This window comes from Chanodichthys erythropterus, chromosome 19 (assembly GCF_024489055.1).
Source record: "Chanodichthys erythropterus isolate Z2021 chromosome 19, ASM2448905v1, whole genome shotgun sequence".
Lineage (NCBI taxonomy): Eukaryota > Metazoa > Chordata > Actinopteri > Cypriniformes > Xenocyprididae > Chanodichthys > Chanodichthys erythropterus.
Genome location: NC_090239.1, coordinates 29,015,997 through 29,039,384, shown reverse-complemented (window position 1 = coordinate 29,039,384; position 23,388 = coordinate 29,015,997). Strand labels below are relative to the sequence as shown.

Sequence of the window (23,388 nt, the reverse complement as noted above, 5' to 3'; positions counted from 1 at the left end):
TATATATACACACACACGCTAATAAGGAATATATAATTTATCCCTAAATCCTAAATATCTATATATAAACATGTTTCAGTTTTGACTTGAAGTCCATCTTTGAATTTGTAGGTTGCAAACACACCCCCATCCAAACCTGATCACCTGCCCCAATCATAGGTAGAGGTCCAAAGATGTATTTATATAATGGCTGAAGAGTAGAGAGCATCTGTCAGTACAAAAACATTTAGTCCCGTGAATGATCCATGATTGTTCCAGTAGCCCTCACAGAAAAAAAAACAAAAAACATCTAGACCACCCACTGTCCTGTGATGTCATTCTGAGTTTGCATGACAAATGTCAAGGAACACCATCAGGTCACCACTGACGCCACAGACAAAATCAAAGCCAGAAATATATCCTTGCCCATGGAACAAGGAAAAGATGCTTCAAGGATATCAACTATATGCCAAGATGCTTTGCAGATTATGAAATTATTGGACACTAGGACACTGTAATTTAATTACTTCTAAATTCTCTTAATATGTAATTTTATTTTTATTTTGAAAAATGGTACTGTCAAAAAAAAAATTACTTTAATGTGATTTGTATTGATGTAATATTGAATAATACACTAGTTAAATTATAATCAAGTTTTTTACATGTCCTTTAGTTTGTTATTCAACACCGAAATAATTGCATTTCTTTAAAGCAGGACAACATATATTAAAACATAATGATTTAAAATTATTTAACTTTTAATTTGACATTATTACAAAGTGTACTTTTTGTTACTTTAGTCTACAAAAGATAGTTATGAAGTGTACTCTTTGAGTACTTAAGTGCACGCAAATATTGATATAAGAAAACTTTGTTTTGTTCTCGTAATTAATGACTTTGAATCATTGCAGCAATTATCAGAATTTCCAATATTATCTTTCTTCAATCAAAGTTTATAATGTGATTCTTCTGATTGGTTTGATTAAAAGCATTATTTGATGTAACTCTTTATTGAAGCATTTTTAATGCTTATGAACAAAATTAATGGAAAAACACTAAGGACGCTGTAAAAAGGGCACATGATGTATTAGGATCCTCAGGTGCAACATCAAAATATACAGCAATGATGTCCTTTTGATGGCTGATTGCATTCCAGGGATATTGTAGTTTTGATTATGATCTCTTTATTGGTCACTGCATGATATCAGTAGGCTTGATCTTTACATAAGTCCTTCCTTCTCACACACACCAACACTGTCGGTTTGATGAGCGTCAGTGGTGCTTGAGGGGGCGTTACCCTTTCCACACAACTACGCAATCTATTCCCCCCGGAAAAGAGGGGATGAGTGGGTGAAAGATGGATGGAGGAGAGGAAAGGGGAGGGCAGGAGTGGAAAGGAAAGGGGAGGGTAGGAATGGAGAGGGGGATGACTCATCCTCAGTTAGAAGAGAAGTGCATCAATGTCTTAACCCACAGACTTGCATTTACAGTCATCCCACAATACTGACAAATGAACCGTGAGATAAGGAAAAAAAGGAGGAAATGAAAAATAGGAGGGATCATGGCAAGTATGCCCCAGATATTTAAATTCTGAGGGCTAATAATGAATTTCATAGTATCTAATCATGAATTTTGACCAATTAAACAGTTCAAATGCATTTATTTGACAAAAAATTACATGGTTTTATACAAAATTTGTCCTCACATGTAAAAATGCCCTTGAAGATTAAAGCATGGGGCAAATTTGAATGGCACATTTCTGATATCGGTATACATGCATATACTCAAAAAAAAAAATAAATAAAAAATAGTGATGAACCATTAGGCTTCCCCAAAGAACCTTTCAGTGAACAGTTTGTTAGTGTGAAGAACATTTTAATAATCATCTATAGGACCTTTTCCCACTATAAAGAACCTTTTGTGCAATGGGAAGGTCCCATGAATGTTAAATTTTCTTGATGAATTTATTTACATTAAATGTGTTTGAAACAAAATGTGTCCTCAAAAAAGGTAAAAATGGGTTTGAAAAAATCAAGACCTCGGCCAAATATGGACGTCACGTTTCTGAGATTGTATGCGTATATGCAACCTCAGCTGCATGATCCTTCAGCTGCGTTGGGCTGTTTTCTATTTTATGAATGGATGCTGGGAGGGCCCATGATGTCAGTACTCTTAGTGAGAACCTCCCCCCCCACACACACACCTCCAGATGCGGGAAAAGCCTTCATAACCGCCGAGCAAAATCTGAGAATCCCCCCCCGCCTCCCTCCACGTATCCCACGCATCCGTCTGCATGCACTCGCCTCCTCTCTTCCTCCAACCACACCTGTTCTCCTATCAGAGAAACCAGCTTCAGCCAGTCTGCTAAGGGGCTTGCTGACGCCAGAAGACCCCCCTTCCGTTTCTCTCTCTCTCTCTCTCTCTCTCTCTCTCTCTCTCGCACGCTCCATTTTTTCCACCTAAAAGAGTGGCATGAATAATCCATGCCAGATAAAGAACTGCAGCAGAGAGGGACGTGATCACAAGCCTCGCTCGTGCACGTAAGGACACCCTCGGACACACGCGCGTGTATCGCACGCAGGGCTGATGGAGGCAGAGCAGAGGGGCGTGTGAGACTGCAGTAGCATCTTTCCTTTCCATTTGACGTGTGCTGAACAATCTTCCTCTTACGCTTCAAGAGCTGAAGCCGGCATGTTCTGCTTCTGCCTGCAGGGCTCTCTGCTGAAGCTCCAGGCTCTGGAGGGAGACTCCAGCCCTTCTTCAGACCCCTCTCCTGAAGACAGTCCACCCAGCCTGGGATTCAAAGACGAAATATTGCTTCCTTCATGCAATGGCGTTGGGAAAGAGCACAGCCCACCAGGTATGAGAGCTGACAGCTTCATTGAAGTCCTTCTTTTACAGTAGCATGTGTGTAGTGATGCCAACCGAATGGTGGGCTGTTGCCTTGCATGAATGAATGAATGAATGTGGTCTGCTGATATGAAAACGCACTGATTTAACAGGACTGATGGCAGGGCTGGGCTTGTTTGTTTATGGGTTTTGTTAAGAAGATGGCTCTTGTTTTTTGGGCACATGTGAGTCACTTGCCCGAGCCGCTTCACACTGGCATCTATTAATAACGCAGGGTGATGGAGAGAGGCACTGAGATCGCAAGCACCTCCGCACAGCACGACTTTAACACACTCAGACACGTATACATCCCACATCTTTGCGAGATTTTTTATGCATTACCTTTTACATACGCCATTTCGCTTTATTTCTCTACCTCAAAAGCAAACAAATAATGATAGAGATTCATTCTCCTGAGCAGTTACTTTTAACCAGCTGGTAATTTTCAGCAGCTGTATGAAGTCAGTTCTTCTCAAGTTCACACAAGTGTCCTAGCAGAGGAACTACAGTTGTAGTTTATGTTCAAGTGATTTTGTCAACCATAAAGTAATGTTTTAAAATATCTAATGTCATCTAGTGAAGTGATATTTATTCACTACCGTTCAAAAGTCAGAAAAGGGTCTGTAAGATTTTTTTTTTTTTTTTAAGTTTTTAAAAGAAGTGACTGTGCTTATTTGATCAAAAATTCAGTAAAACGGTTATTACAATTTTTAATAACTGTTTTATATTTGAAAATATTTTATAATGTAATTTATTCCTGTGATGGAAAAGCTTAATTTTCATTATAAATACTCCAGTATTCAGTGTCACATGATCCTTCAGAAATCATTCTAATATGTTGATTTGCTGCTCAAGAAACATTCTTATTATCAATGCTAAAGCAGTTGTGCTGCTTGATATTTTTCTGGAAACCCGGATACTTTTTTAGGACACGTTATTTTTAATAGAAACTATTTTTAATAGAAATGTTTTACTGTCATGTTTGATCAAACATGATTAAAGGCACAATATGTAAGATTTTTGGATTAAAATATTGAATCTCAGAGGAAAAACACTATTTTGTCAAGTGGCTAACATAGCATAATCAGATGCAGCTTTATTTTTATTAACGGTAATACAGCATTTTTCCGTCGTACAATATGTTTTAAAATTAATTGCATGCCATGATGAAACAATACACATTATCCAGCATTTTTTAATATGATATTCTAATATCGATGTAGCTTACTGCAGTGTGCAAATGTCTCATAGCAGCTTCCGAGTGAACGCACAGAGTAACATAATTTCAACCCACTCAAATGTATCTAATATGATAAACAGCGCTGCGCTACCCCACATACACTTGACCGGCAGAGGCGGAAGCTGCGACTTTGGCATACTAAAAGTTCTGCTGCTCTCGAGCCATGTGTCGCGTTTGTCTCTCATTTGCAATCGCTCCAGCGGCCTCATTCCGCTCCCACAGCACTCGGCCCTGCTCTGCTTCATACTACAATAATGTTAATAATCTCAGTCATGAACATAATTTCTGCCCCAATCCCATCCCAATTCTTTTCCACTGGCTGTGAGGTGAAGACGACATCTCCTAAGATTCCGCACTCAATCTCGGCATCATCAAGCTACGCCTTTGTTTTGAATAGGCAACCTCTAGTGGCGAAAATTTACGCAGTGTGCCTTTAAAGCTTCCTTGCTGAATAAAAGTTAATTAATTTCCTGAAAACCGACCCCAAACTTTTGAACAGTAGAGTACATTTACTACTGTTAACGACTAACCCCCCTTCCTTTTTTTTTTTTTTTTGAGGGGTGGGGGTGGGGGCTCAGTCTCTGGATTGTCTTAAGTTTTCTTATAGTTTCAGTGGGTCAGAGAGTTTACCGTGACTCAGGTTTGACTGTGTGTTTTGTGTGTGTGTTAAGCTCAGCAGTTTGTCATTTGTTCACTCCATTAATCTGAATTTCTGCTGTCTGTGTTCATTTGTGTCTGCTATATTTATATTTTTTGGAAAAGTGTGGAATGCTAAAGTTTACTTGAGTCAGGATGAATGGTGTATTTGCTTTATTAACCATGCTCTAAAATTCTTCTGCATTTGGAGTTTTTAAGATGTCCTATCCAAAAAATTGCTCTTTTTTGGGGCTATAAGCAGTTTATTAAAGGGATAGTTCACCCAAAAATAAAAATGTTACCCTCAAGTTGTTCTAAACCTGTATGTGTTTCTTTTTTTCTGGCCCTTATTGACCTCCATAGTGTGGAGAAACTCATACAAGTTTAGAAGAACTTGAGGGTGACTAAATGATGAGATAAATGATGAATATTTATTTTTGGATTATTTGAATTAAAGCATTGCCCATTTTTGATTGTTTGCTAAGACAAGCGTCACTATTAGTGTTTAGTGTTATTGAATTGAACAATCCAAATCCAAAAGTTTTAAACATCAGCACGTACACTAACTTGCCCCACTTTGTTTATACTATGGACATGAATGATCCCTCAAATTATGCAGCTCATTTAGGACATTTAGGATTTATGTATGCTATTACTTTTCTAACTGATTTTCTTCTTATAAACATCTAAAACAAAATATGAAAATGTCCTATAGAGCCTTGTGCAATATCTAAAGCAGAATAAATATAAATAGAATATCATAGGGTTTTTTGTGGACAGGTTTTCAACTTGGGCCATTAAGGGTGCAGTAAGCGATTTCTGAGAAACACTATTAATGTTTGAAATCACCAAAACAAACAATCCCCTTCCCAAAAGGATCACATGTCTATCTTGATAGCTCCACCCCCAAACTCACAAACACACTATGCAAGACAGGCACCTCTTACTGCTGATTGGCTACAAGCATGCTTTGGTGCTCATTGAGTTTAAAACACCCTAGCAACTACCCAGAACACCTTAGCAACTCTTAAGTCAGCATATTGTGAGCAAAAATAAATCTATGCTCACTAGTTTTTACAGTGCATTGTGGTAATTTTTAAGGAACAAACATTTCAGTGCACTTGGAACCATTCCAAGTGGACTTAAATGTTTGTTGGGATTGGATCACTCCCTTGGTAGTGTACTTACTACCAAACTAGAGAGATGACTGAAGCACAATTTCAGAACACCCTAGCAGCCATACAGCAATGCATCAAAACAACCACTCAGAAAATTTAAGAAACCACATAGCAACTTTCTGGCAACCACCAACAACTCCTTAGCAATTGCATAGCAACACAAGTACAACTACTCAGAACACATTAACAACAGTAAGCAACTCCCTAGCAACAGCCCATAACACCTAGTAATTGCAAAGCATCACAGCAACAACCCATACAGAAAATCTTAACAACCACTTATATATGCCCTGGCAACCACCCACAAAATCCTAGCAACTGCATATCAAAACAATAACAACACTCAGAACACATTAGTAACCACGTAGCAGTTCCCTAGCAACAGCCCAGTGCAACTTTGAAACTGCAAAACAATACTCAGAACAAATAGGAAGCTAGCATAGCAACTCTATGGCAACGTTCCATAACACCTAGCAACTGTATAGCAACACAACAACCTCTCACAATAACAACCACATAAAAAACCACACTATGCTGATTAAACAGCTTTTGTGGAGAAATAGCTAATCATTTAAATAATCGACAGCCTGTTTGCTAATCTTCAGCATTTTTTACACTTACAATTCCTTTAGTTGGAAACTATATGTAGGTTTTAGTTTGAAAAAAAAAAAAAAAAAAATTAAGAGAAGGCAGACTAGGGAATGTTGGTTATGCCGTAGGACTCATTTACAGCATTACCAACAGCAAATGTGTCGCATTACTGTTTAACAGATAGATGTTGTGTAAAAGCAACTGGAAGGCAAGCCTGCAACCTTTAGCCAAAATAGCATAACGGCTAACGCTCCGGCTCTGGCGGTACACAGGGAAGGAATTTTGAAAGGCGGGCAGCCGTTTCACAATAAGCTGAGAGGTGCCACACGTGAATAAGTTAGCCAATACGCTTTCTCCAATAGTAAGAGATACAGACCCTCTCATCTCCCTATAATATACAATCTCTAAACATATTGGCAACTGCATAGCAACACAATAACAACCACACAAAACACATTAGCAAACACATAGCAACTCCCTAGCAACCACCCGAAACTCTTTAAAAAACTGCAAAATAACACAATCACTCAGAACAAATAAGCAACTGCATAGCAACATACTTGTATCCACTCAGAACATCTTAGCAACCACATAGCAACTCCCTAGCAACAAGAACACCTTTGAAACCGTACAACAACACAATATTAATTATTCAGAACAAACAGGCAACTGCATAGCAACTCCCTAATAGCCCAGAACTTCTTAGTAACCACATATAACATCCTAGCAACCAGTTATACACATCCTGGCAACCACTAACAACACATTGGCAACTGCATAGCAACACAATAACAACCACACAAAACACATTAGAAAACACATAGCAATTCCCTAGCAACCGCCCGAAACTCCTTTAAAAACTGCAAAATAACACAATCACTCAGAACAAATAAGCAACTGCATAGCAACATACTTGTATCCACTCAGAACATCTTAGCAACCACATAGCAACTCCCTAGCAACAAGAACACCTTTGAAACCATACAACAACACAATATTAATTATTCAGAACAAACAGGCAACTGCATAGCAACTCCCTAATAGCCCAGAACTTCTTAGTAACCACATATAACATCCTAGCAACCAGTTATACACATCCTGGCAACCACTAACAACACATTGGCAACTGCATAGCAACACAATAACAACCACACAAAACACATTAGAAAACACATAGCAATTCAATAGCAACCGCCCGAAACTCCTTTAAAAACTGCAAAATAACACAATCACTCAGAACAAATAAGCAACTGCATAGCAACATACTTGTATCCACTCAGAACATCTTAGCAACCACATAGCAACTCCCTAGCAACAAGAACACCTTTGAAACCATACAACAACACAATATTAATTATTCAGAACAAACAGGCAACTGCATAGCAACTCCCTAATAGCCCAGAACTTCTTAGTAACCACATATAACATCCTAGCAACCAGTTATACACATCCTGGCAACCACTAACAACACATTGGCAACTGCATAGCAACACAATAACAACCACACAAAACACATTAGAAAACACATAGCAATTCAATAGCAACCGCCCGAAACTCCTTTAAAAACTGCAAAATAACACAATCACTCAGAACAAATAAGCAACTGCATAGCAACATACTTGTATCCACTCAGAACATCTTAGCAACCACATAGCAACTCCCTAGCAACAAGAACACCTTTGAAACCATACAACAACACAATATTAATTATTCAGAACAAACAGGCAACTGCATAGCAACTCCCTAATAGCCCAGAACTTCTTAGTAACCACATATAACATCCTAGCAACCAGTTATACACATCCTGGCAACCACTAACAACACATTGGCAACTGCATAGCAACACAATAACAACCACACAAAACACATTAGAAAACACATAGCAATTCAATAGCAACCGCCCGAAACTCCTTTAAAAACTGCAAAATAACACAATCACTCAGAACAAATAAGCAACTGCATAGCAACATACTTGTATCCACTCAGAACATCTTAGCAACCACATAGCAACTCCCTAGCAACAAGAACACCTTTGAAACCATACAACAACACAATATTAATTATTCAGAACAAACAGGCAACTGCATAGCAACTCCCTAATAGCCCAGAACTTCTTAGTAACCACATATAACATCCTAGCAACCAGTTATACACATCCTGGCAACCACTAACAACATCTTGGCAACTGCATAGCAACACAATAACAACCACACAAAAAACATTAGCAACCACATAGCAACTGCCCAAAACTCCTTTTAAACTGCAAAACAACACAATCACACAGAATCACACACAATTACATATCTTAGCAACCACATAGCAACTCCCTAGCAACCACTCAAAAACCTCTAGAATCGTGCTGACATGTTTTGCACAACAAGCACCACGTTTTCTTCAGATAATTTAACAGTCAAGTTGTATTTTAAATGGATTAGTTTGAATTGTAGGCATGTCCTGATTTTGCAGAGTTCGCAGTCCTGGGTCAACATATTTTGTGATCCTGGAACAACATTCCTGTCTGAATACTAACCCTACCCCATAACTTAACCCTAAAATCAGAGGGAAATGATAGGAGAATAACACTGATGTAGAAGCACCTAACCCTGGTTGTAATCCTTAAAGGTTCTCGAAGCGACCCTGGGTGGAGTAACTTCCTGTTGACATTCGAATTGTTGTCAAACAAAACAGAGGCTAGCTTAGAGGACCTTTAACTTGACATAAACTGTAAACTTTGGTTGATCTGAATGTTGTTCCAGGATAAAGAAAGATGTTGATCCACGAACATGTTGCACTTTGTGAAAACAGATTTTGGTTAGCAGGGTTAGCAACTGTAGGACACACTGCTTTTATCACAGTGCGGGGCTCTGATCTGTGTGTGTGTGTTAAGATTGTAGGCTGGCAGAGGGTGACTGTAGCAGTGATCTCCAGCAGAGCCCGGGGCCCAGTCGACTCATCCAGTACATCACAGACGACAACAGCCCTCTGCCCTCCCCACGCTGCTCCAGCCTCAGCCAGAGCCAACGCTTCAACACAGACCCTGAATCTGCCCCGTCTCCACCCTGCGCACAGCATCTGATCATGTACGAACACACACAGACACACACGGCTCTTTCGGTTGGCCTGTTCAGTTGCGATACCTCCTTTTTCCTTTCCTAAAGAGCAAGTCTCTGAATCATCCAACTAAAGCTATTAACACAGTGACCCACTTTAAACCTGAATATAATTTCTCATTATTAACATGACTTTCCTGCTGACTAATGCTGTAGTGATGGGAACAGACATCTGTGACAGTGTGTACTGAGATGGGACATAGGCACTGACCTTTCTGAAATGATTTCACTGTTCTGTCCCTCTAGCTGTTTATCTATGATGTCCCTCTGACTCACTGTGTAGTACTGATAGACCCGTACATTATTGGGGTTAATAAATAGAACAAAATAAACCAGGCAGGACCTCAAAGCAGATATCCTGCTGATTACATGGCTGCTTTAATAAATTAATTTTAGTTTAAATAATTTTAAAAAACAGGTCATATGAAGGTCATATGAAATGATCAGATATTCAACTTGCATGAAAATTCAACTTTGCCATCACAGGAATAAATTACATTTTAAAATATATTAAAATAGAAAACAGTCATTTAAATTGTAATATTTCACATTTTATTTTTGATCAGCTATGATGGCATACGTCTTCTTTCAAAACCATTAAGAAATGTTACCGACCCTAAACTTTTGAACAGTAGTGTACATACAGTACAGTATCATATATGTTAAATACACTTTTTTTGTACACAATATTTGTTCAGAATTCACACAAACAGTTGTTCTGAATCCTGCAAATATGTATTACTGCCAACAAAACTGCAATTTTAATATCGGTCGATTAATCAGCCTGGCCAATGTAGCCTGTTCTATACTATCCCTGTGGTTGTATGAGACTGTGTTTATGTGTGTTTTCATCTCTTTAGGGCTCGTGGGGTTGTTAGAACGGAGGTTCCTGGAGACGCTAAGGAATCTACTTCCATCCCACTCCTCACCAAACACATCCAAACACTCAAGAGGAAAATACGCAAGTTTGAAGAGCGCTTTGAGCAAGAAATGAACTATAAGGTCAAATTCATTTAAAAGCCATCGTATTACTATTGTACAAGTCAAAAACATGAAAAAATATCATATCAAGTACAATTTGACATTCAGTTCCACATTCAACATTGCTGTTTAGTATTGCCCTCTACTGGAGAAGAATAGTAATGCATCTCTATGCTGCCTGACTCAGATGATAACTCTTTCATTATGATGAAATAGGATCAGGACTCAGGAGAATGCACTGAAGACTTAATCTAGATCAAAAGTTATAGCTTCTGAATTGAATTGTGTCTGCTCTCACCTACAGCCTTCACATAATGATAAATCAGCCAATCCGGAGATTTTCAATCTCATGAGTGAACTAGCCAGGTCTCGCAAGCAGCTCAAAGGTAAGATGCCAGTCCATATAATGAATCATAATGTGATTTATGGGCTTATTTTTTTTATTAATTAAAACTGTTTATCTGTTATATTTATTATTACATGGCCCTCGTGACATTGTTAAACATTTAATTGCCATTTCTTAATCATAATATCATGAACCAATGTTCTGATGTACTGTAATCTCCTCAAAATAGTCAAACATCTGTATATAATAATCAGTGTTAGGGGTAATGCCTTACAAGTAAGGCGAGTTACTTAATCAGATTACTTTTTCATTGCAAGTTACTGTTTTCCCATGTACTGAATGACAGCTCTCCTGTCCCCATGTTGAGAGAATCGAGTAAAAGTCTAGCGGTGTTGTGTGTACTGTGTAATCATGATGGTTATTGTATTTCTAGACTAAATGTGAACATGCATTTACTTACAGTATCTCACAGAAGTGAGTACACCCCTCACATTTTTGTAAATATTTTATTATATATTTTCATGTGACAACACTGAAGAAATGACTTCGATGTAAAGTAGTGAGTGTACAGCTTGTATAAGAGTGTAAATTTGCTGTTCCCTCAAAATAACTGAACACACAGCCATTAATGTCTAAACAGCTGACCACAAAAGTGAGTACACCCCTAAGTGAAAATGTCCAAATTGGGCCCAATTAGCCACTTTCTCTCCCTGGTGTCATGTGACTTGTTAGTGTTACAAGGTCTCAGGTGTGAATGGGGAGCAGGTGTGTTAAATTTGGTGTTATCACTCTCACTCTCTCATACTGGTCACTGGAAGTTCAACATGGCACCTCATGGCAAAGAACTCTCTGAGGATCTGAAAAAAAGAATTGTTGCTCTACATAAAGATGGTGTAGGCTGTAAGAAGATTGCCAAGACCCTGAAACTGAGCTGCAGCACGTTGTCCAGCCCAATACAGCGGTTTAACAGGACAGGTTCCACCCAGAACAGGCCATGGTCGACTAAAGAAGTTGAGTGCACGTGCTCAGCATCATATTCAGAGGTTGTGTTTTGGGAAATAGACGTTGTAGGGGTTGAAGGGGTGGGGGGGATGTGTGGTCAGCCTGTAAGTGCTCAGACAATACGTCACACACTGCATCAAATTGGTCTGCATGGCCGTCCCAGAAGGAAGCCTCTTCGAAAGATGATGCACAAGAAAGCCCGCAAACAGTTTGCTGAAGACAAGCAGACTAAGGACATGGATTACTGTAACCATGTCCTGTGGTCTGATGAGACCAAGATAAACTTATTTGGTTTAGATGGTGTCAAGCGTGTGTGGCGGCAACTAGGTGAGGAGTACAAAGACAAGTGTGTCTTGCCTACAGTCAAGCATGGTGGTGGGACTGTCATGATCTGGGGCTGCATGAGTGCTGCCGGCACTGGGGAGCTACAGTTCATTGAGGGAACCATGAATGCCAACATGTGCTGTGACGTACTGAAGCAGAGCATGATCCCCTCCCTTCGGAGACTGGGCCGCAGGGCAGTATTCCAACATGATAATGACCCCAAACACACCTCCAAGATGGCCACTGCCTTGCTAAAGAAGCTGAGGGTAAAGGTGATGGACTGGCCAAGCATGTCTCCAGACCTAAACCCTATTGAGCATCTGTGGGACATCCTCAAACGGAAGGAGGAGGAGCGCAAGGTCTCTAACATCCGCCAGCTCCGTGATGACGTCATGGAGGAGTGGAAGAGGACTCCAGTGGCAACCTGTGAAGCTCTGGTGAACTTCATGCCCAAGAAGGTTAAGGCAGTGCTGGAAAATATTGGTGGCCACACAAAATATTGACACTTTGGGCCCAATTTGGACATTTTAACTTAGGGGTGTACTCACTTTTGTGGTCAGCGGTTTAGACATTAATGAGTTATTTTGAAGGGACAGCAAATTTACACTGTTATACAAAGCTGTACGCTCACTACTTTACATTGTAGCAAAGTGTCATTTCTTCAGTGTTGTCACATGAAAAGATATAATTAAATATTTACAAAAATGTAAGGGGTGTACTCACTCACTTCTGTGAGATTCTGTATCTCATTTGCACAAAAACAGATTCAGTATTCCTCAAAATGATTAAAACAGTGAATGCAAAGTCCGAATATTACACAAACGTGCAATATTTAAATGTTAAATTACTAGTGCTGTCAATCGATTAAAAAATCACTAACTAATTGTAATTTTTTCCTGTAATTAATCATGATTAAAAACGTTGGAGTTTTTAATATTTTTATATTGTAATTTCACGGTTACTCTCCAAATATTTGTTTAATGGCATTTTTTTATGAGTTAATTATTTGATACCAATAATGGTAACCTACCGATGCATCTATGAAATAGATTTTTTTAAACATTAATACACATTCAACATTACAGTATAAATGAAATCTATTAATTTAATAATTTACTAGACTTAAAGGGTTAGTTCACCCCAAAATGAAAATTCTGTCATTAATTACTCACCTTCATGTTGTTCCACACCCATAAGACTTTCGTTCTTCTTCAGAAGACAAATTAAGACATTTTTGATAACAGAATGCTGTCAGATTTTTGAGTTTGTGGAGCCCGTGCACATGAATCCGTGACATCAGTGGCAAACGGCCCATCACATGCCTTTCAACAGAGATAAACCTTAATTCACTTCTCACAAGAGAGCCAGCCCGATTCAAAACTCTTTTGCTGAAAATTAAGAATTTAAATGCATTTACACTAATGTAAAATACTTGTCTGTGAAAGAGGACAAATAAAAGAAATGATCTTTCTCTATCAGTGCAAGTGAAAGTTGTGAAGTTAGTTTATATAGTTGATAATATATAGGGATAAAGACTCAAACATACAAGGTCACATGTAGTCATATTTAAAGAGTATATTTACAACTTATTTATATTATATATGATCTATATATATATTAATATTCATTAAAACTAAATACTTAATAACAACTGTTAAACTAAACTTGTGTGTTTGCAATGGAATAATAAAAATATAGATCATATAATTATACAAATCATATATAAATCATAAAATAAGTAATTATCATTAAAACCAGACAATTTCATTTTTAAATATTTGTTTTGACTATATAATGACCTTTAATTTGGAGCAAGAAAAACTGGGGGAGTGACTTTATTGTGTTGGTTGTGTCAGAGTCACTTAGCTCACATCTGATTGGTCCAATTTCAGTTTGAGATTTCTAACCCAGAACATAACCTGCCCTGGAGTAATTAATAACTAACCCCTTTAAAAAAAAAAAAAACCTTTTAATTTAAGTGAACTTACAACAATTCTCACATAAACCCTTTATAATATGCCATATATTTACCTGTTGCCTTCCTGCCTGTCTAACAAATTATAATGGGGAAAAACTGATGATTTTTAATGCATCAACCTGAAAAAATGAATTGCATGTGTTAATGCGTTAATTTTTACAGCCATATAAATTACACAAATATACTTTATGTATTTAATCTCACTTCATTAACCAATGCCTTTGCTGCTGACCTTTGATGATCTAATTCAACCATACTAGAAAGCTAAAATGACTTGAGATAAACATCACATTTGTTTAATTTTTATTATTATTATTTATTGCTGAAGTAAGAGTGTTGAACTTTCTTCTCCTGCATCCTATTCTTCTGCAATTCAGAATGGCAGCACAGCTGAAAGGTTTGTTTGAGCTGCGCCCTCTACTGTACAGGCGTGAATTCGCATTTCCTTCAGTCTGAGGCTTATTCATTTCACTTTTGGTGTGAAAGGGCCTTTACATTTGCCAAAAATAGATTTTTTTTTTATTGAAAAAACAAAAAAATAAGTCCAGTCCAGTTGAGAAAAATTAACGCATAAGTAATGTAATGCATTACTTTCCATAAAAAGTAGCCTAACTAACACAATTATGTAATAACACAATATTGTAATGCATTACTCTTAAAAGTACACCGATAATAAATAGATTCAAATTTTGTCACTATTTATTAAATTTTTTTTTATATTTTATAGTGCTGTGAGACAAAATGAATGTTTTGATGAGGTTTTGATGGTTGTGTAATTATTTTGGCAGCATTTAATGTAGATAAATATATTTAATCAGTAGAGAAAGTAAATGTAACATAATTACTCCAAATTCTTGATGGAAAATTTTTGTTGAACTAATGGAATTCCTCCATTGTGTGGCAGTTGAATTGCTTTTAATACAGTAAATTCCATGATATTCTATCCTTTTATTATATTCCAATTCATTTCAAAATTGGACTCATGAACTTGTTCACCCGTCTCCACAGATTTGAAGCTTAGACAGTCATTTGTGGAATCCCGGAGACATGAGAACGGCCAGTCTACAGATATCTGCAGATACACTAACAGCCAGCAGGAGGCGCCAGAGCAGCAGCCCCAGCAGCACAAGCCCTCTCTGGAGGAGACAGTGGACGGGCTCCTGAAACGACTACGGGAGAAACGCCAGGCCCTCGGCCTACCAGACAACATGAAGGTGAGGCCATCTGTGGATGCATTCTGTTCCGGTGGGTGGGGATTTGATTGTGTGCCTGTGCGGCCAGGGTTTGTGGTGATTAACTCAACACGCACTCTTCTGTCCACAGGAGATGACCCAAAGACAGATGGCCCTGGAGAAGATCACTCTGCAAAAATGTCTGCTGTATTTTGAAAGCTTGCATGGCCGTCCTGTAAGAGGTTTTTTCACATTTAAATACAGAAATGTTCTAGTTAATTAGGCACGGATTAGGATTATGGCATTAATATTTGAAAAAAATATTGCCGTAGGGCACCAAACAAGAGAGAAACCTGGTGAAACCTCTCTACGATAGATACCAGATGGTGAAACATCTCCTGTGCGCGACTCCCACTATCACAACAATAGTAAGTGTGATTATATATACACATTGGTATAATTTTTTATTTTTTATTGTTTTTGAAAGAAGCCACTTTTAGTCACCAAGGCTGTATTAATTTGATAACAATAATATTGTGAAATATTTTTAAAATTTAAAATATCTGTTTTCTATTTTAATATATTTAAAACATTTAATTTATTCCTGTGATGCAAAGCTGAATTTACAGCATCATTACAGTCTTCATTTTCACATGATCCTCCAGAAATATTTTATTTATTTTATTTATATATTATATTATATTATATTTTTTGGGAAATTGATACACTAAATAATACAAAAAAGATCTGCTCACTGTCGTTCTCCCTTTATTTAGACAAGCTTATCCTTTTCTAAATAAAGGGAGAACAACAGTGTGCAGATCTTTTTTGTATTTTTTGATGTATTTTTTGATCTTGCACATGGCCAAGACGCTTTAGATGTGCGTACCTTGACTTTTTTTAAACTGGATACACTACCAATTAAAAGTTTGGGTGAAGATGTAAAAAGAAATTAATACTTTTGTTCAGCAAGGATGCATTAAAGGGATAGTTCACCCAAAAATGAAAATTCTGTCATCATTTACTCACCCTCAAGTAGTTCCAAACCTGTATGAATTTCTTTGTTCTGCTGAACACAAAGGAAGATATTTGGAACAATGTCAGTAACCAAACAGATCTTGCCTCCCATTGACTACCATAGTACTTATTTTTCCTACTATGGCAGTAAATGGAGGGTGAGATCTGTTTAGTTACTGAAATTCTTTCAAATATCTTGTATACAAAGAAATGTATACAGGTTTGGAACTACTTGAGTAAATGATGACAGAATTTTCAAAGAATCAAAGAATCTTAGAAAATGCATCAGTTTCCATAAAAAATATGATGCAACAGCACAACTGTTTTCAACATTGATAAAAATAATTTCTTGAGCAGCAAATCAGCATATTAGAATTATTTCTGAAGGGTCATGTGACACTGAAGACTGGAATAATGATGCTGAAAATTCAGCTTTGCATCACAGGAATAAATTACATTTTAAAATATATTGAAATAGAAAACAGTTATTAAAAATTGTAATAATATTTCACAATATTACTGTTTTTACTGTATATTTGATCAGAGTGACCTCTCAAATTCTTCTTTCTTTTAATTATTCCAAACTTTTGACAGGTAGTGTATTTCAGCTCAGATACAACTTATTCTGCTTCAGCATACATATATGATCCGTCATTGAATGTCCACAGGTTTCATATCAAACAATTATTATTTTTTCCCTGTGGTCCACTTATCTTTAAATACAATTAAAAAAAAGAAGTATTTTTTCATTGTTTTCTCTTATTTTTACATTACTATTGAAAGACTGTTTGTTTTGAATGTTTCACAGGAAGAAGAAGAAGGGTCAGATGATGATTCCGTTCGGTACACACCCCCACCCATGTGCCTCACTGATAAGAGAGGTTGTGGGGAGGAAGAGGGAGACAGCGACACGGCCTTTGTATCTCCGCTGGATGAGATCAAGACAGTGAGACAGCCAGCCATAACCATGTCCAACCTCCACGAGGCCTCCAGGTACACAAGCCTTAGTAGTGAGGAACATCACATAGGTCTACAACAGTGTTTTTAAAGGGATAGTTCACCCAAAAATGAAAATTTGATGTTTATCTGCTTACCCCCAGGGCATCCAAGATGTAGGTGACTTTATTTCTTCAGTAGAACACAAATGATGATTTTTAACTCCAACCGTTGCCGTCTGTCAGTCTTCTAATGCGAGTGAATGGGAACACAATCTATAAGAGTCAAAAAATATGCATAGACAAATCCAAATTAAACCCTGCAGCTCGTGACGGCACATTGATGTCCTAAGACACGAAACGATTGGTTTGTGCGAGAAACCGAACATTATTTATGTAATTTTTCACCTTTAATACACCAATATGTCCAACTGCGTTCAGCACTCGGTTAGTGAGGTCTGATCACGCTCTGACAACGGAAGTGATGTCTAGCACTCATTGAAGTATACGCGCGAGACATCACTGCCGCTGTCAGAGCGCGATCAGACCTCATTAAGCGAGTGCTGACATAGTGGTGTATTAGAGGTAAAAAATGATAGAAATCGTTTCGTGCCTTAGGACATCGATGTGCCGCCATGAGCCACAGGGTTTAATTTGGATTTGTCTATGCATATTTTTTGACTCTTATAGATTGAGTTACCATTCACTTGGATTAGAAGACTGACCAATTATTTTTGTTGTTTGGTAGAGCAGGGTTGCCAGATCTGCCTAACAAAATCAGTCCATTGGCTAACCAAAACAGCCAGATGAAAAATTAATCTAGCCCAAATACTAAAACCCAAATTATGTGACTAGCCCTACCTAAAATGCACATTTTATAGGTATTGTTGAAGGATTAGTTCACTTTAAAATGAAAATTACCCCAAGCTTTATTCACCCTCAAGCCATTCTAGGTGGGTATGACTTTGTTCTTTCTGGTGAACACAATCAGAGTTATATTAATAAATATCCTGATGCATCTAAGCTTTATAATGGCAGTGAATGGGACTAAGAAGTATAAAGCTCAAGAAAGTGCATCCATCCAAAGCCAAAGGTTCTCCACATGGCTCAGGGGAGTACGTGTGGAGTACGTTTTGCTTTGGATGGATGCACTTTCTTCAGCTTCATACTCGTTGGTCCCGTTCACTGCCATTATAAAGCTTGGATGCATCAGGATATTTAATATAACTCCGACTGTGTTCATCAGAAAGAAGAAAGTCATATACACCTAGGATGGCTTGAGAGTATGTAAAGCTTGGGGTAATTTTCATTTTTAACCCTTAAATGCATACCTCGGGTCTTTAGTGACCCAGGACGTCATTCACTACCCTCCTCCTCATTCATTTTTTAAAGTTAGACATCAACCTTCTTGTTATATTCTTTATAATGAATTGATTGAGAAATACCAAGAAAAAAATCATAAAATTATAAAAGAATGCCTATTTTTGTATTCATTTTTTGTAAAAATTGTATAGGGTCGTAAACGACCCGAGGTGTGTATCAGTGCATGTATATATTTTTTTCTGCACAACAATAATTGAATCTTAGATGACGGAAGTGCAATTCACCTTTATTCCACAAGGTGGCAATGTCTGATACACAATGCTAAAGTGACGACTCATTCAGACAGAAAACGAAATAATAAAACAAACATGAAATGGCTCAGCGATTTACTGCAGAGCAAACACTGAACGCAGTCAAATATGACTGTAACTGTTGCTGGATGGATCTGGTGAAGCTGTTAGCGATTGAAATATTGATTTTGAAGATGTTGAAAATTATATTGTTTTGAGAATATGTTTGAGATCGCGAATGGGCTCATATTCGTGACCTCAAACATAAAACTAGCCTATTATTTGCTGAATTTACTGGGAAATGAGCTCTGACGAGGACAGTGATGATGTTATAAAACATCTGCTCAAACGGAGCCCTTTCAAGCTCCAAAAGGTAACAAAATATGATTTATTTTATTCTTCTGTAATTGTTACTCTAATATCAAAGGAGTTTTATATTATCACGACAGGTAGAGATCCTTCCGTGTTAGAAAAAGATCCGGGTCGATAAAGACCGGAATATGTAAGAATGATTGGCGAAACAGTCATGCATTTAAGGGTTAAAGTGAACTAATCCTTTAAGGTGCAGTCCCATTAGAGAAATTTGGTGGATAAATAAAAAAATGTATACTTTGTCTGTTGTCAGTAGTTTTGCAAATGTATGGATGGATAATGCAATGCATATTTTTTTCAGTTAGTGCAATTCAACAAACTTTTTTGTTTCAAATATATTTGGCATTAATTTTCTTCCATATTTAACCTATGGCAGAAAATTGAAGATTTGGCAACCCTGTGGTAGAGTCCTCTCTACATTCTGCAACATCTTCTTTTATGTAAAAAAGAAAATCATTTTGAAATGACATGAGATTGTATACATGCAGATGATCAGTTTAGGGTGAAATATTCCTGTGTCTATTTAATTGCAGGTCTGAGTTGCTGGATTGTTTGCGTGAGACTCGAGCCGAGAAGAAGCGACGACGTAAAGCCATCAGAGAGTTCGAAGAGCAGTTCTTCAGACAGATGGGAAGGTAAAACACAGATGCGTTATTGTGGCATTAACATATTTTAATGGTATTTAATGTTACTCTTGTCTTTTTGAACATGGACAGGAAGGAAACAGGAAAATAAAGATCAAAATAGTTCAGCATAGTTAGCGTAATGCACATCTAATCAATGATACACCAAATAATACCACCAGGAAGAAAAAACAATGTTTCTGTACACAATATATGAATTTGTTTTTTAAATAAAATACATTTCCTTTTATCTGCTATGCACTGATGTACAAAACTGCTTCAGTAAGGCAACTCAAGGGTTAAATGTGTGTTTTAATGCTAGTGTAATCTCACAGAGTCATCCGTTTCATGCGGTATCTGTTTTGTTTTTTTTTCTTTCCCTCTCCTACAAAATAATGAAGAACCGCACAAAAAGATGACCGGATCCCCATGGCCGAGGAGTACCAGGAGTACAAAAGTCTCAAAGCCAAAATACGCTTACTGGAAGTGTTGCTCAGCAAACAGGAAACCACATAGACTGAGTTAAAGAGATTCTTTCTGCCTTTCAGTAATGAACCCAATGTTTGGACCAAATGGAGTTTTTACATTTGACATAATTGTGCCATAATGATGCTAAAATGCACTTTAATATCATTTCTGACCACATTGGAAGTCCTAGACTCAATGGGTTGGGCCGAACCGATCAAGGCCTTTAACAAAAAAGCAGTGTGCGATCTCTGTGCTGTGTACGGAGTAAGATGGCTCGATACAAACCTCATTCAGATTTCAAAGGGCAAAAGGAAATATTTATGTATATCTAGAGTATTCATCTATGTTTATGGAATATGGCACTTTATTTTTAGAGATTTTTTTAACCAAAGTCGAATCATATGCAATTTTCACGTTCTCTTGCTCTCGTTTGAAGCTAGTTTATGATTCTAATTAGGAACATGGTGACATTATGCACACTAATGAGAATCCATGATTCTCTCTGGCTAGACGGGATTTCTAGCCTGTCAAATAATGCAAAGCTCTAGATAGAAAACAAGCACTTAAAATAACGTTTTTATGCAAATTTCAGTCCCTAACATATAAATACAGCAGCAACCAACCATAATTGTACACATTGTATGAACTAACACAAGTTAACTGTTTATTTATCATATATTTGTCTCTCGCATGAAAAAGGGAGCACAAACTACCCAGAATTAAAAAGGTTCTCCCAGAAGAAAGAGCTAAGGACTGTATTTTGTTCAAAAACATGTTAAAGTACGGTACGTGGCCATCACAGAGCACAGTTTTCCTCCTATACATAAAGAACAAATTATGATATATTAGGCCAGTGGTTAATATGGACACTGACTAATCACATTGTACGCTAAAAACAATACTGAAGCCCAAAGCAGGGGATATGTTCATGAGAAGCGGATATGCGCTTTAAGTGCAATTCTGCTCAAGTAGCTACTCTCTGGAAACGAAACAATCAGTATCTTTCCTTTCCGACGGCTCTACTGCAATGAACTATTACAATCTCTGTGTAGTGTCTTTGCATGCCAACCAGCGTAAACTGTTTGAATTGTGCTACAATCAGGTGTGGTTATTTTGTCATGTTATCGTCGTCCCAGACTTTTTTTGCTGTATACATCCACAATGACAAATGTAGCTTTTGAATGTTAGCTATAGTGCACGTGATTCTACATTGGTTTATACAGTAAATATATATAATTATCTATATATATTTGCTTTATCGTGTACCTATTCTTTTCCATCACCAAAGTCCTCTGTATTGTGCACTTCTGGTTCTGTCCATTTTCTATTCACCAGTTAAAAAATAAATATTTTTCTATCTACACATCGTATCACATTTATTATATGTTAAATCACAGTATACTGAATGGGTTGGAATAGATAACATGAAACACTGCTTAAGTCAAAAACGTTTGCAATCATGCTACAGATGGTTTTTGAGATCTCACCCAATCATCACATTCATAATGCCTCGTAAGTCTCGACTGACTGACTGCTGTGACATAATGAGAAATTTGTGTTAAATTTGTGTAGACTTTGGTAAACTGTTACAATGCCGCTTTCTAATGGGAGGGTCTGACAGCCAATGGGGTTAAAGAAGCAGTTTGATTGACAGGTGTTATTAAGTCAACATCCCAACACAAAAATAGGAGCACAAAATATATCTAGCCTGACCCCGGGTTGAGACCAACAAGCTAGTAAAAGAAAAAGAGCATTTTTTCAAAAGCTGTGAGACACATGCTGCGAAGGATCCTTACAGACACCAGAAGGAATTATGGATAAGTTAATGGGTAAGGAGGACGGCTAAAGGAGAAGGCGATTTTTCTGTGCTGTTCAAGGCAGCAGAAGGGTTCAGTTTTATATGTTAGCGTCCCACGCTGATGTTGCAGGTCTTGCAGCTGGGATCCTTCTTGGCGTTGACTGTGGACAGACTCATGAGCTGGTGGCCGCTGATCTCAGCTACGGTGCCCAGGCTCAGATCCACAGGATCGGTGTAGATGACCTCCAGGATCAGGTCCTGTGCGTGGTGGAACACCAGCTGACCATCTTCGTCCTCCGAGCACGTCAAAAAACGGTTGTTGCCGATATCCAGTGCTGGTAGGCGCTGCTTGCAGAACTCGTCTCCAGGCGAGCCTTTTGGCGCGATCACCAAAATGACGTAGTGATAGGCCGTGTACATGCAGTAGAAGTCACCAAAATATAGGTTTGTCTTGGGACTGAAGAGCTCCTCAGCTGGCAGCTGGAAGCGGTAACGGCCGTATGGTGAGTCTTGAGGGGGTTTGCCCGTGTTGAACTCTGTATTACAGCTGAAGAAGATGCCCTCTAGCTTCCCGCTGATGGGTGAGCCGTGGCTGCCGCTGTTATCCTTCACTGACAGCAACATCTTGTTGTTTTGGGCCTCCCTGTAACAAGAAACTTCACTGTAAATGACAAATGACTTCTTGGAGGTGACATTCAGAGGTACTAAAAGAAATTAGATATTACATAAAACATTTTCTCCTGCCTTATGCACTTAACTTTACTGCCAGTGACTTACGGTGCAGTCACATTTAATGTGGTTCAGCAAATTTTCGCTTACAAAATGCAGTCGTTTCAATAGGAATCCACACTACTGGGAATTTCATGTGCGAGTGAAAGATTTCCCTGACACAGATTTCAAGACGGTCATGTCGATTCACCGCTACACTAATGACGATAGACAATGGACCTTTTTTGGCCATGAAATTTTGCTAATGTAATCTTAACCTTCTAAATCAGTAACCTGTTGTAGATGGAGAATACTGTTAATTCTTTAAAATGGAAATAGAAAGCTGATAGCATAAATATCATGCACTACTTTCATGGTGTTATGATGCATTTCTTTTTGGGTCCTGACAGCCCCAGTTGCCATTCACT

The 23,388-nt window shown here is 37.8% G+C and overlaps 2 protein-coding genes across 6 annotated transcripts in view; one reads left to right on the top strand and one right to left on the bottom strand.

Annotated features, from left to right (window-relative positions):
- The first annotated feature begins 2,570 nt into the window (after positions 1 to 2,570).
- fam13c (family with sequence similarity 13 member C) lies at positions 2,571 to 20,517 on the top strand. The gene is made up of 10 exons (XM_067369178.1): positions 2,571 to 2,839; positions 9,401 to 9,593; positions 10,484 to 10,625; positions 10,909 to 10,990; positions 15,263 to 15,468; positions 15,578 to 15,661; positions 15,759 to 15,854; positions 17,252 to 17,436; positions 19,897 to 19,998; positions 20,388 to 20,517. Exons 1-10 carry the CDS (start codon positions 2,671 to 2,673, stop codon positions 20,500 to 20,502), a joined length of 1,374 nt encoding a protein of 457 aa, XP_067225279.1. The 5' UTR covers positions 2,571 to 2,670; the 3' UTR covers positions 20,503 to 20,517.
- The window catches only part of phyhiplb (phytanoyl-CoA 2-hydroxylase interacting protein-like b), a 43,432-nt gene continuing 40,561 nt past the window's right edge, over positions 20,518 to 23,388 (bottom strand). For 3 of the 5 annotated variants that reach the window (XM_067369180.1, XM_067369179.1, XM_067369183.1), the window contains exon 5: positions 22,336 to 22,895. In XM_067369180.1, coding sequence (XP_067225281.1) covers positions 22,358 to 22,895 — 538 coding nt within the window. In that variant the 3' untranslated portion in view covers positions 22,336 to 22,357. Of the gene's footprint in view, positions 22,896 to 23,388 lie in introns of all 5 variants that reach the window. The other 2 variants (XM_067369182.1, XM_067369181.1) reach the window with 1 other exon arrangement.